General features: G+C 41.6%; 1 protein-coding gene across 1 annotated transcript in view; it reads right to left on the bottom strand.

Moving 5' to 3' along the window:
- Positions 1-14265, bottom strand: part of AGBL1 (AGBL carboxypeptidase 1) — a 465261-nt gene that overhangs the window by 214758 nt on the left and 236238 nt on the right. The window contains exon 22 of the mRNA XM_080396228.1: positions 13895-14055. Coding sequence (XP_080252354.1) covers positions 13895-14055 — 161 coding nt within the window. The remainder of the gene's footprint in view (positions 1-13894; positions 14056-14265) is intronic.

A 14265-nucleotide genomic window follows, 5' to 3' on the forward strand; every position in this document is an offset into this window, starting at 1 on the left:
TTCTAGTGAATTTCCTTTACTGACTGCAGAGTAGAAACACATTTCCTACCCTATTAATCTCCACTTCTGACCCATCAGCAGGGACTAAACAAGGGCATATGCCTCCATGCCTTTATTTTCTGAAGCATTACAAAGCACAGGTAAATTCTAGAAAAGCAAGGTGTGAACAAGTAGGGAAATTCTCCAGGCATACTTGTGCCACGAATATAGAGGAGATGGAAGTAGGCTGGACACTCAGAAGGTGTAAAGGCTGTGAAGTAGTTGAAAACTCTTCCTAATTACGTCAGCCACAGATCTAGCTGAGAAGACACTCTAGCAAGGCTGCAAACTGCACGGGAACATCACTCAATGGGCAAAGGATCAGAGAAAAAAAACATGCCCAGACTTTGAGAAGATAAATTACTGTTGAGGGAGTCGCAGCAGGGATCTGTGGGTTTCACTACTCCTGAAGCCTGAGGCTCCCTGATATGCTTCCAATATTATTTGTGGAAGGGAAGGTGTTGTCTGGAGGGTAGACAGACTTTTCTGTCTCCCTCCACCTTCAGCACACTTGTTAAAAGAAAGGAAATTTGACCTGTTACTCTTCTACCTATTGAGGTAATAATTACTCTTTCAGCATTTTTTTAAAAAATAAATCTTAGAATGGAGAGTCCCCACCATAAAAAAAAACCCAACAACGTTATTTGCTGTTCAATAATAAAAAAAAAAAAAAAAAAAAAAAAAGAGAGAGAAACTGCAAGGATGGGAAAGATTACCTTCCTGGGATCACAGACATACCTCACAGCTCTCATACACACTTCAGGGAAACAAAAAAAAAAAAAAAAGGAAAAAACACAACAACAACAAAAAAAGAAAAACAGGAAAAAAAGTAGGAAAAAAAAAGAAAAAACAAACCACCCCCCTCCCAAAAAATTAGAACAAAATGTAATGGGGCTTTCTGTGTAACATCCATGGTGGAACAGTGCTGCCAGCAATTAGCATCACAAATCTTCCTCCTGATGCCATAGTGTGTCAAGGACATTTTTAATGATGGATCAAGGGCACCACTGTTTGTGAGGTGTTGTGTTTAAGCTGTGTTAACAGCAGCCTTCTTAGCACGCAAATCCAGCATCCCACAAGGGATGCAGGGAAGGCAGGAAAGCACCACGAGGCAGGAGAGATCTCTATGCAAACAGTTATGCTGTTTTCACGGCTGTTCCTGTCATACCTGCAGGGGAAATAATCTCTGAAGTTTCACTAGACATCTTTCTATTGCTTCTTTTCCAAGAGCTTGGTTGCCTGAAGTCACTTTGTAAGTGCATGGAAATGCAAAAATGAGACATGAGAAAAGATACTCTGAAAAGGACAGAGACCTCAAGTGATCCTATCCATCATCCCTTCTCAGATATATTCCAGCCCCTATGTCAGAGTATTATATTTCTGAGAAATGTAAAGGAATTAGTAGACATTGCATTACAGAAGAGCCTTACAGACATCTGCCAGTGGTGAGGATGAACTCCTGATGGACCATGCCACCAGAAGGACCTGAGCTGGGAAAAAGAACAAAGATCAAAAGTTGTGCAAGGACACGGAGTACATCGCTCCCGACTTTGCTGTATTGCCAGGTGCTGGGTCATGCATGACTAGATTTCCGAAATAGACTGATATACAGCCAGCAGCAGCAGCACTGTGGGCTTAGCCTTCAGGCCTTGCTCTCCAGGGACCTTCTTTGCTCAGAGATGAGTCTTTGATCCTGAACAGTACATTTTCACAATGAGAGTTTGGATACAATTTTAAGAAGCGAGAGAGAAAATGAAAAAAAAGCCATGTTTCTGCATCTCATGTCTCCAATCTGCTCCTCTTTGAAAGGGGCAAAGACACCTCAGAGACACTGTCAAAGTGCCTAAACCAATTTTTCAGCCTAATCCATTATTTATTTTTCCGCCCAACCCTCTTTTTTTAATCCTGAGTTCCTGAAACTAAGGCATCAGGTTCTTTGTGGTATTGAGAATCACTTCCATGAGCTGCAGGGGAAGGCAGGGAGAGGGATTAAGCCTTGGCCTGCCCTTGCCCTTCCATATCCACTTCTTACAGGGACCCTCCATCTTTTGCTCCCTGTTCTGTACCCTACACAAACTGTCAGCATCACATCCTCATCCACTTGTTTGTCTCTTTTCTACTTGGTCCTTGTCTGGACTATTTAGGTAAGAACAGGCCAGACACATAACACTGAAATCTAAAAGGTCTAAAAAAAAAAAAAAAAAAAAAAAAAAAAAGACATGATTTCTTATGGCCATGTACTTCCACAATGAAAGACTACAGTTTCTTTCATCAACCCCATCTGTGGCCAGTAATCTTCCAAGGTAATTGCTTAAAGATAAGGTGGTTTGTCCAATACAGTTCATCAAACCAGGTGAGGATACAGCTGATTAATGCAGGAACATACCATTCTCTTCAATACACTAAACCTCGAGGACAAGGCACATGGACAACACTGAAAAACTTAGGAAACTGTTATTTTAACAAATGCTACACTTCCCCTAGCAAAACCATCTTGAATTCTTGTCTTCCTAAATCTTAAAAGATATCACATAAATAAGCAGAGTTCCAAAACAGGTGGTAAAAGTAGTTAGAGGCACAAGAATACTAAAAAAAATGAGCATCTTTCATGACCAGATGCGTGAGAACAGAGGTGATAGTTGTTTACAAAACAACCAGCAATTTGGACACTCCCAATTATTCACTCTCATAACAGAGGAAAAAGGTGCATTTGCAAAGGTGAAAGAACAGCAGATAAAAGGAAATACTTTCTCTTTCTGCACAACACACAGCTAATCTATAAAACACATGAGATAGCGGGGTGCAGCCAGGAGCAATGTAAGATTCAAAAAGCATTAGGTACTTATATAGAAAACAAGAGCACTGGAACATTTCATTAGATAGGATTATTGTTATAATTATTCTGAAAGGCTACAAATTCTCGTGTTTCCAGGAATAAATAAATAAATCACTGTCTGAAGTCCAAAAGGCATTCCCCCAGAGGGTCGGGGTATTCTGTAGTTGCCCACTACAGCAATTTCTTCCATCCTTTTTTGAAATCGCCAATGCTGAGCACTGTCAGAAAAGACACTTGGCTGTATTAATGTACTGCAGTGGATCCTCTCTTCTTACAATTCACTTATTCATAGATGAAAACACGAGTTGTGTGCTAGAACAAAAAATAAGTATTAATACTAGGAAAAGCCTGCCAAGATAAATCCAGGTAGCGATACTTTACCCAAATTCTTGGCTGCCCCCTGCAGTTCAATGGAAGATGAAACACTGCTTTATTATTTGAAATGGGTGTTTGCTTTCACTTTGAATTGCACTGGACTTTTATCTTTTAATGAGATGCTGGTGCTTTTTGGAGGATGCTATAAAATGGCATCTTCAGAAACAATTCTGAAGTAGAGTGTGATGTAAAAACTTGTTGGGTAGAGTAGACAGAGCAAACAGATTAGACGGAGAAGTAGATAAAGAACAGACATTTTCTATTCTTCCTCTTATTCTTAATTTCTGATGATACTGGCCTGATAGCAGAATCTTTCTCTGGCATTCAGCTTGTTTCATTCAGCAAACAGGCTTGTTCTGCCTTCTAAGCCCAAATCCTCAAACTCTAACTCATGTTGAAATAAGGATTTAAGGTAGTAACTGTTAACACTTAAAAGGAAGCCATTATAGTTTAAATGGTGAATAATGTGCCACAGATAAAGCCGCTGATTATGTGTTTTTAAATTGTTAGGGATATATTTGAAAGCCTAACCATAAAGCATGCTATTGTTACTTTAAAAATGAAAATCTACCAGAAATTAACTTTTTGTCCACTTAAACCCCACAAGTTTTAACAGGAACAAATGTAAGTAGGAATAGGAGATAAAGAAGGGGCAAATACAGAGATAACATCCCCAAATAGACGCAAAGGGAATGTTTTTTCTTCTTTCCTCTTACACTACTCTGAGTCTGCCTCTTGTTCCTGCTCCAGCCTTGCCCTGGCACATCAGCTTCACTTGTGGTCCAGACAGCAGCTGACTGAACCCTCGGCATCTGCCCACAGACACAAGGGCAGAGGAAGCCATAAACATTCGCTGGGAAAGGAAAGGTCACAAGAAACAGGTGAGGTTTTGTTTGTTTTGTATCCCAATCCAATCATTTCAGAGTTATGATTTTCCAGAGTTCTGCCGATGCATCTCAGCATCCTCTCCCACTTCTCCACCAACGCACCCACCTCTGTGCATACTGAGTCCTTCCAGCATATCACAGGTCCACCTGAGCTGTTCCAGGGCAGAATTAGTGCTACAACTCTCACATTGCACTGTGACAGTGATAAGAAAGTGACAATGTTCTGTCCTGGAATTCTTCCAGGGAAGATCCCTTATCTGGATAGCATTACTAAGTGCTACAGACTGGCCAGGGCCAGAAAGGGATGGATCTTCATCTTGTACTTGAAAGTGAACTATCTCCACATTCATGGGACCTGGATCTGGGATTTTAAGCTTGAGTACCTTTCCGCTCTGCGGACAAAAAATAAAAGGCTAAGTATTAATTTCACGTGGATCTTCCCCCTCACATCCTTTCAGTCTCAGCTCCAGCCTAATTCTCACAAGTTCTTTTTGCCAGCATCACATTTAACCTATACATCCTAACAAACACGTATGGTTTCTGAGACATACACTGAATTATCAGAAGCTACAGAGACCGGCTTTCACTTTTGTACCTCCATGCCTAAGCACTTCTCCACACCGGTACATGTGTGTGCTGGCCCTGAAACAACAACCTGTATGCATGTATCTCATGTCCCACCCGGTACCCCTGCCATGTCTCTCTTTACAATATCTAGCATGGCAGCAAGAGGCAGGGTCTGTGTGTGTGTCACAGCCACAATCCACTGAGCAGCCGGAGCCTCTGACAGAATATACAATACAGCTGAGATGTCAGTGGAGGTGGCTTTGAAGTACCTTAAAATGCTGTTCAATTGCCAACTTTCACCTCCAAATACAACACTTTGCTCACCCACCCACTTTCCTTCCAGGCTATGACTCCCTTTTACTGCAACTTGACAGCTTTAATTACACATTTCTCTGCCTTCTCTACCCCTTTAACCATTTAGTCTCTCATTTGTCTTGCTAAGTTTTTTGATATGCTCCTAGATAGCGGTTGTATGCTGTCACCACAGTACAAGGGGCCTGGCCAGACTCTCATCTGCAGGCTGGGCACCAGACCAAAAGGACTTGCAGTACGCTATTTCCCTCGAAAGCAGAAATCTCTACTCATGCTCCCTTTGCAGAGAAAGGATGCAGTGATGGGGACACCATGTGCCTAGGAGCATCATTATATCAAAACCATTTGGCTGTCTTTAGCTCTTATTATCTGAATAACTTATACAGATACAAACTTCTGACCTGGTGAAAAACCGGATTCCACTGGTGGTTTTACAGGGGATTCAGTTCCTTCTAGCCCTATACATCACTCATGACAGGAAATCTCCTTTAGACAGTGGCAGTATATGTACTACCATCACCACCGCTGCTATGCAGCACTGTGAAGCTCTGATGCTACTGATGAGTGGGGAGACATACTGGCATTCATTTTGGTTTGTTTCTAAATTTTATCATACCTGGACATCTGAGCCCCTATGCTGGATCCAAGAGGTGAGAACTGCACATGGTGAAGCATTTGATCCAAACAATCCTGATCAAAAAGTGTGCTGTTCCTGTGATCTAGGCCCTATAATTAACTCTTCAACACATGGAAGAGAAAAGCCTGTTTTGACCCTCAAACAGTCTAATTTTTACCTACATGAGCATCTTCTTCAAGAGGCTCTGTTAGGAGCTGTGGACAGATTAATTAAAGTCACCTAAAGCGACAATTGCAACAAAAAGAATGACTCATCAGAGGCAAAATACACTACTTCCACAAAACCATAATTCTTCTAAAGGTATGGAAGTGCATTTTGCCTAACTACGATCCTGCTCTCTCATTCCTTCTCTTGCCTGAAGGAAGTTACTGTAGCATGTATTGGTATGAAAGATCTGTCTGTTCTCTGGTTTTCACAAGTCTCAAGTTCTTTTGGGACTCTAGGGACACCATTTGGAAAAGTCCCACTACAGAACACTCATTCACCAAGATCCTTGAAATATCCTCATTGTTTATCCATGGTTCCACCAGCCCAAAGATACAAGGACTTCCACCACAGTTATGCCTTGTTATCCATATCCTCTTAATAAAGTCAAACAGCCAAAAGCAAAGGACCAATATCATCAGTAGAGTTGCACTGACAAAGTTATCTCCTCCTGCTGTTGTGCCACAGCCCCAAATCTAATACAACTGGTGTTTCAGCTGCTGCTGCAGTATACATATTGTTTATATAAGGCTATATGTAGATGTCCGAACCTGCCTCTTCAGCACTAGACCTGTGACATGTTCAGCCTGAAATCCAGCCTCTGCCTGCATTCAGGATGACTAATAGGCTAAACAGGCGATGCTCCTATCATCTTTTGTACCCTCTTAGAAAAACCCCACCTGTTCTCTTCCAGTGCCAGCACTATCCTGGTCTATATAAAGGCCACCTCAAAGGAAAGTGTGCGTCCCTCATAATGCTTTCCTCTGGGGGATACTTCATAAATGGGAATCACTTCTGAAGCCCTGATAGCTATCAGCTTTATTTTTTATCCCAGCATGTGAAGGGCCCCAGTGGCTTTCATATTTCAAGTTAGATCTTAAGGGGAAAGGACTGCAGCACAGAAATACAGACGCTCCTAATCAATACGAAAATGTCTAATACCAGACAGTACTATAGCAATATGCCTCACTGAAAGGGCAATGCAGACCCCATTTGTTCTGCTGGATATATACAGTTCATTATCTGTAGTCCAGTCAGATCTGTAAGTGTACGATAATTTGAGTAACCTCAGACAGATAAGATAGCAAGCGGTGCTTTAATGCGTGTTTGAAGCTCCTCCTATGATCTCTTTCACTTCCATTTGCTCTTTTCCTCTCCTTCCTTTCTGCTGCTATTTAAATGGCTATTATTAGCTATTACAAGATAAATTAATTAGCTCTGAAATAAGCATGAATAATTGTAGCCAGCCTGGCATAGCTGGCACTGGCATTTGATAACAATCAACAGAAGCTGTGCAGCTCCCAAGCTATTTCATAATAATAATAATAATAATAAAAATCAATAGGAGGAAAATAGCAATGGCTCCAGAAAGTGTTAATGTAAAGTTGCGGAATTACAGTGGCTCACCTGTGAACAGCTACATGAAAGCCTTCTGAATACCAAATATATTCATTATCGGCTGCATTGCTTGGCTGAACCTCCAAAGAATTCACTGGGCTTGTATTCTCACATAACAAAGACGCTGAAGAGTGCAGGATAAGAAGTATGAAGGGGTGGATAGAAGAAGGTATGCATTCTTATTTAGAAAACCTGATTACCAAGGCACATGATAGTAAAATCGAAAGTCAGTAACGGATCCAAGCTTGACATCTGAGGGTTTTTTTTTCTCTCAATAGCAAAGGCTGCAATTCTTTACATCAGACCCCGGAGGAGGCAAGAAGGTATCACTCTTTTGCAACATCAGTGTGAAAGATCACTGGAGAGTGTTGTATGTCAGTCAGGAGTTAAGGCATTTCCTGAACTGATCCTAAATAGTTACAGCAACACGAGAGCACTCCAAAGCTGAAGCCCAGCTTCAGCTACTCACACCTGTCACATTGCATTAATGTTAGACTGTGCTCTCACAAGTGTGAAACAAAATACATTAGAAACTCCTTTTGCCCCATGTTCTACACCACCAAAGAGACATGGTGGTTTGCCTTAGTTAGGTAAATGCATTTCCACAGCGCTTTTCTCTCCAGCATGCAAATACAGAAATACCACATCCAGAGATGCTCATAAAGCAGTAGAAATTTCAAATTCCTTTACCAGCAAGAAAATCTGTGACTAAGCTAAAAAACAGAATCAATAAACAACCTCCTCTTCTGAAACCTGCCAGAAAGTATTTAATGTCTACAGATGATCAAGGTCAAAAACGCGCTAAATCCTTACTTAAAGAAAAACGAAGCTTCAATCAAATAGAAATCTGAATCAAAACAGTCAAATAATTCCTGCTGTTTTTTTCCCCATCGGGTTAGATTCACTAAATGAAATTATGAAAGAACACTTTCATCTTCATCCAGATGTCAGAGGACTCCCCAGAGTCCAACTGTCCAGTCTGCCTCAGGGGACTGGATGCCGTGAGTGCAGGTATACCCTGATTCTGGGGTGATGGGGTATTTCACAGGGTGAAGCACTGTCTTGCACTCAAACCCTTCAGCTGACATTTGTTCCAGTTTGTACAATCAAAACAAATATAACATCAAGGAACAACACCGGCATTCATCTGTAAGTATAGGAAGACCCAAACCAGCAGACAAGGGAACCACCTCCCATCATTGCACACAAGTATAATACTACATTTCTGCTATTCAAAGATGCACTAAAGATACCCCAAACAAAGCGAGCACACTGCTTTCCATCTGCATTATTTTGTTGTTTGAACTTTCCTCTTTCTTGTCTGCTTCATCTCCCCAAAATCGCTAGTTTGATCTGAATCACATTTTGGTCACATAGCTTAAAAGGTGAGTGGAACTGCTTGCACAGCCATAATGAGAGCAAGGTGCATTATAGTGAAAAGATGGGAAATCCAAAAGTTCAATAGTACCCAGGATCATGATGGTGCATCAATACGGTATAGAAGAAGAGCAAGCACAGTTCCAAACGATCTGCAAATCCTTCTTGTCAATTTTTGGATTTGCCATCCATACGCTGACCAATCTAACTCCTCTGAGCATATGGAAGATGAAAAGATTACATCTGGACAAAGGACCAGAACGGTACTTAAGCCTTCTACTTTTGATTAATAGCAGAGCTAAACATATTTACCATCTGGGGTGGAAAGAGATTTGGCTCTCCTCAAGAGAGGTAAGAAATGATGAAGAAACACAGGAGATTAATAGTATCTGAGTTAGCAGAAAATACATAATGACTTCACAAAAGCTTGTCTCAACATGTAAGATGTGTCTCATGAACAAATGGCTACAATTGCTGCAGCGTATGCAAAACACTTCCTAGCCCAACCTGAAGGGCAAAGGAAAGGAAAATAAAGGAATGTGCCACCAGTTCAAACCGTGAGGAAGAAGGGGAGGATACCTATAGTGGAAGGTTGTTCTTGCTTTCTCTCTTTCTCTCAAACCTGTTTTAGGTGAACAGTCACTTCCCATCCTCATGACAAATGTGAAGTTACCTGGACAGCGTTGACTTAAAACCTAATTGCTTTTACAGCAAATGAGGCATGAAACCTATTATCAAAAACCACAATGTCCAAAGTACAAGCTGGCATTTCATTTTCCCAGCAGAGAGCTTCTGCACGCCAGCATTGTCTGTACAGCACGGTGGGAGGCTGGAAACACAAAATTAGTGATTCGTCCTAGGGCATGGCAATAACGTGCTTGCGAGGCCAAGTGTGAGAGAAGGCAGAATAAATTGCCTGTATGAACATCTGACACGTGACTTTGTCTTCTGAAGGTGGCTGCAAAGCCCAGAAAGTTCTCCACATAGCTGGCCTTTGACCTTGGCAGAGTAGACCAACCCTACTCAATGCTGGTGGGAAAAGGGCTATTTGATGCAGAAAAACACCTAAATATCACTTGTGGGGAAAAAAGCCACAAACAACTAAGTCCCCTAAAAAGCTCTTGTGCAACCTGAGGGTGAAAATGCCTGAAAGAAATGTGAAAATTAATATGAAGTGTTCCAGGAGCACAGGTTGATAATTAAGAGACTAACACCTGGAGCAGTTTCACCCCTCTTCCTCGCCATCACACATTGTAGCTCTAATGTTTCTTATGTGTATACTGCACCTTATACTTTCTCCACCTTTTGTCATGTTAGTGAGACAGCTGCCACGAAGATATGCAGAGGACCAGTGACACAGGAGCTGTTAGGCCAGCTTCATGATGTCCAAGGACTTCCTGATTTTAGGGGAAACGCTCTACTGTCCCACTAGCAGTACAGCTCCACAGGCGGAGGTTCATCCCCCCCTTACTTATTCTCAGATGCAGCTACTTTGCTATTCTGCCTCTGCTGCGAACTTATTCCAGCAGTTACTCCGCTCTCTCGTAAGTGATTCTGTTTACAGTTCACCGTAGGGGTAAGATAGACTGTAAACTGGGGGCAGGAAGAAATTCTTGCCTGTGTACCAAACTATTTAGTTAGGTCTGCTAAAGGTTTCGTCCACCTTGGCTTCTTGGAGACACCACACTGAATACAACGGCTGTGATGTGGTGTGAGAAATCCCCCATTCACACAGGATGCCTCCATTAGACCAGTCACTTCCCTGACAGCTATTACCTTGCTCCAATTTACTGACCACTGATTCTGACAGATCTATATAAAGTGCACAGCAAATAGTTTATTCCAGGGAAGCGAGCAGGGTTCAGCCTGCTCCTTCATCCCCTTCACAGTAGTGGTGAAAGAATAAGGCTGCAAAATACCCAGAACAGAGACAGCCTGAACAGGAAAATTAAAAGACAGATACAGTTATAAACCTCGACAGGTGAAAATGTTTGCTGTCGGAGGGAGATGCTGAGATGCCAAGTCAATGCCCTGCACACCAGACACCAGGGCAAAGACAGACTAATATAGGACATGAACTGCAGGGATTTCACAACAGAAGAGACCTCTGGCTCCACAGCTTTTGATCTACGTATCTTTGCAATGAGACATTTCATCTGGGAGTCAGCTATATCCAGTGCTGGATTAACTTCATGTTCCATGGCTTGACCTGTCACCCAGAGTACTACAGAGATGGGCACTCAGAAACGCGTATTTAGGAAACACATTAGATCAAGGTAGACCTATTTAACATAAGTACTGTGCAATACACCACACTGCTCACAGCTTAAATTTAGCTCGTTTTCCACAAAATAAAACCCTAACAACCAAATAAAATTAGCATTTTCATCAAGGTTGAACAATACTAATTGTTTTCTCTGATAATGGTGAATACTGCTTTGATAAGAATCACCCGCATTTGTACCGTTTTCTAGACACGTCAGCAGGACATTCTGTGGGACACATCACATGTTTTTTGCCAGAAAACATTAGCTACAGTCAGAGCTATTACTTCCCACTTAAATATCTGTCATGCATAGCATTTCCTGGGACCAGGACAGTGCAGCCCTCTGGAATTAGGGATAGCCTGTAAATTGTTTAAAGCTACCACAGTTCATGATGAAAAGCATATAAGAAAGAAATTGCATAAGGCAACCGACCAGACTTTTCCTGTGTTGCACCTGAAGGATCACCAAGTCTGGCTCTGCTTTGACAGATGTACACAAAAATTTGGGTACGTTCATTCACACCTACTCACATTTTCAGAAGCAGAGAGTACAGAAATCATCCAAGGATGCTGTGCATGCTTGCGTTAACCACAGAAGACAAGGTCAACAAACAATTAAAGTGTTGAATTCTCCTTGAATGCATAAAGATGGGTCTAGTCTAGGAAGCAGGTGAGTATAATTTCCGTTGATGTAATGATAGATCACCAGTAAGCTGCAAGGCTCTGGTGACCTCCTTGTGCTACCTAAAAGAGCTAGATTACACTTCATCTTTACAGAGTGAGACTAGACTGAGCGGTACCCCTCAGCCACCTCCAGAGAAATGTTTTGATGGAGAATATTTTTTTTTTCCCCCAAAGTGAGTTGAGACAGAGGTGTCAAAATAGCTGCCCTCCCGCCAGTAGCAGTATGCTCTCTGTATTCTGCATTCTTCCATTGGTTCCAGAAGAGCTCCTATTCCCACTACAATCAAATCATGCAATTCTCTCGCCTAGACTCACAGAGCCCCAAGGGCAAAGTATTAATTTTCTGAATCAGAATCAATATACTGCACAATAATTTTCCATGAATTATTTATTTTTTAAAAAAGAATATGCTAGCATGCCCTTTGTTGCCTGCATCTCCTTTCCCCCAAATTTCTGCAACAAGCCCCTGCAATATGACATATCTAGGTGGCACTAAACAACGCAGCTGTTAACCTGGCCTGCAAAGGGTAACAAATTGCACCTAAGCTATAAAATTCCACAAACCTGCAATTATACCCAGTGGAGTAAAAACGAACAAGTAACCGTCTCGTTGCCTTTCAGCAGTGACATTACATCCCTGGATGCCATGGAGATAGTCATTAATGCCAGGCAAACCTGAAGGAGCAGGAGGCCTTGCTTTCAGCTACTATGGGCACATTTGTAACAATATGGGAGTTCTGCAAAGTAAGGGGACTTTTTTTTTTTTTCTTTGTTAAGCTTCTTAGAAAATATTTGTAATTAGAGACCTTCTTACTATTATTTTGGTAATGATCAACTGCCACATAACATTGGGAAAATGTAATGAATTCACATTAATATAAAGCCAACTAAAGGAAAAAAATAAGAGAAGCCTACAAAGATCAGGGAAAATGCTTACCAAGTTACTGAGACCAGATGGTTTTTTTTAGTGTCTGAGGCTAGTCAGGATTCAAAGTTTTTCTTCCCATAAGAGAAGCTACTTTTATGCAAAGGCCCTTCTAGGTCTAGTTTGAAAGTGAGAGTTTGATTTATATCTCAAAATCATCCGCCTAGCCAGGCTTCAGTAGTTCTCTCTAATGATATACCAACGATTTGTCGGATGGTTGTCCACAACATGGATGGTGGTTAGCATACGCCTTAATTGCTTCCTTTATATGTTCACACATACAAGTGAGCACAGCTAATCCAAAGGAATGTTCTCTGCATTTTAGCCCTCTTTTTTCATTGTCCCTCATAAACATTAAAAACTGTGAACAAGCTTGTAAGAATGGTTTCGGCATGAGGAACAGGTGGTGGTAATGTCGGTTAAGTATCCCTGTAGGGAGAAGACTGGAAGCCTGCTGTAAATTATGGGGGCATTTCTGCTAGTGAAAAGCTTGCTTTTCATTGATGAAGCTGAGTGCTCTTTGATGACAAAGCGATTGGGGAGCTTCAAATCATATCGCTAAGTTTTCTTTCTCCATTTGTCTTGGAAAAACATTATTGCAAGCATATGCGCTTGCACATAGCGCTAACAAGTGGCAGTAGCCTAGAAAGAATATATATATTTCTGCTTTATCACAAACTCAAGTTGAAGAGTGCCATACTCTTGATACTTATCCAGATGAAATTCCCTGTATATTTATAACAGAGCTACCTCACTTAAATACATCCCATTGAATGTAGGAAGCAAATTAATTTTGCAGTTTGGAAAAACACCTCCTAAATAATCAGTGGGATCACAACTTTGTCTTATACATCATAAAGTCCCAAATCTAATGCTCCAAATGGGAGTATCCTTGAAGAATCAGGCCTTTAGTTTCCAAGTCATGCCACCAAAGTCCTTTTTGAACCTGCAATACTTGTTCCCTACTCTGCAGCTCTAAGATTGTAAGAGATCTCCTCCATTGAGGACCTGAGGGGGGTAGAACACCACCTCCCACTCCAGCAGAGAAACATTTCCTGCTAATGTATTTTTCTGGGGCAGTACCACCCCTATGCTTCAGTAATGTTTTGATAGGTAAATTGAAATTCAGTGGAAAATATAAATCAGGTGCTTTTCTTTCACCCTTTTTTTTATCCACTTTAATGGTTGCAAGGCATGGAACCACAGTTTTAGTAGTTCCTTTGGAAGTCCATTGTATATTCGTTTCCAATTACTCTCAATACACTCCAGTTCCCAAGGTTCGAGTTTCAGCTATAAGGAGAGTCCATTTCTGTAGATTAAAACCCAAAACATATCCCCACCAACTTGATTCCTACAGGACAACCCTCTGAATACTGCTATCACTGACCTTTGTGCCCGGTCTGTTATCTCCTCCTCCAGATCCAGCAGGCGTGCCGCTTGAGCCATCAGCTTCTTGCTGCAGGGCAGGGATTTGAGGTGCAGAATGAGCAAACCCAGGCAGAACTTGCTTCCCATCTCCTCCAGCTCTTGAGTTCCCAGCTGCAAGCCCTGATGGAGAGAGGCAAAAAGGTTCAGTGCCGAGTGTACATTTCACGATGACATGGAAAGGGTCAGCATTCCTCCTTCCATTCCTCATTAGGGGTTAATTCACATTTGCTACGTATGGAAATTTCCCTACAGAATTATTTGCAAAATTAACTGACAGCAATTGGTCTACAGAAGCTGTTCTAAAATAGCCTCTACTTTGCAAATGGGCAA

This window comes from Falco punctatus, assembly GCF_963210335.1.
Source record: "Falco punctatus genome assembly, chromosome: 7".
In the NCBI taxonomy this organism is placed as follows: Eukaryota; Metazoa; Chordata; class Aves; order Falconiformes; family Falconidae; genus Falco; species Falco punctatus.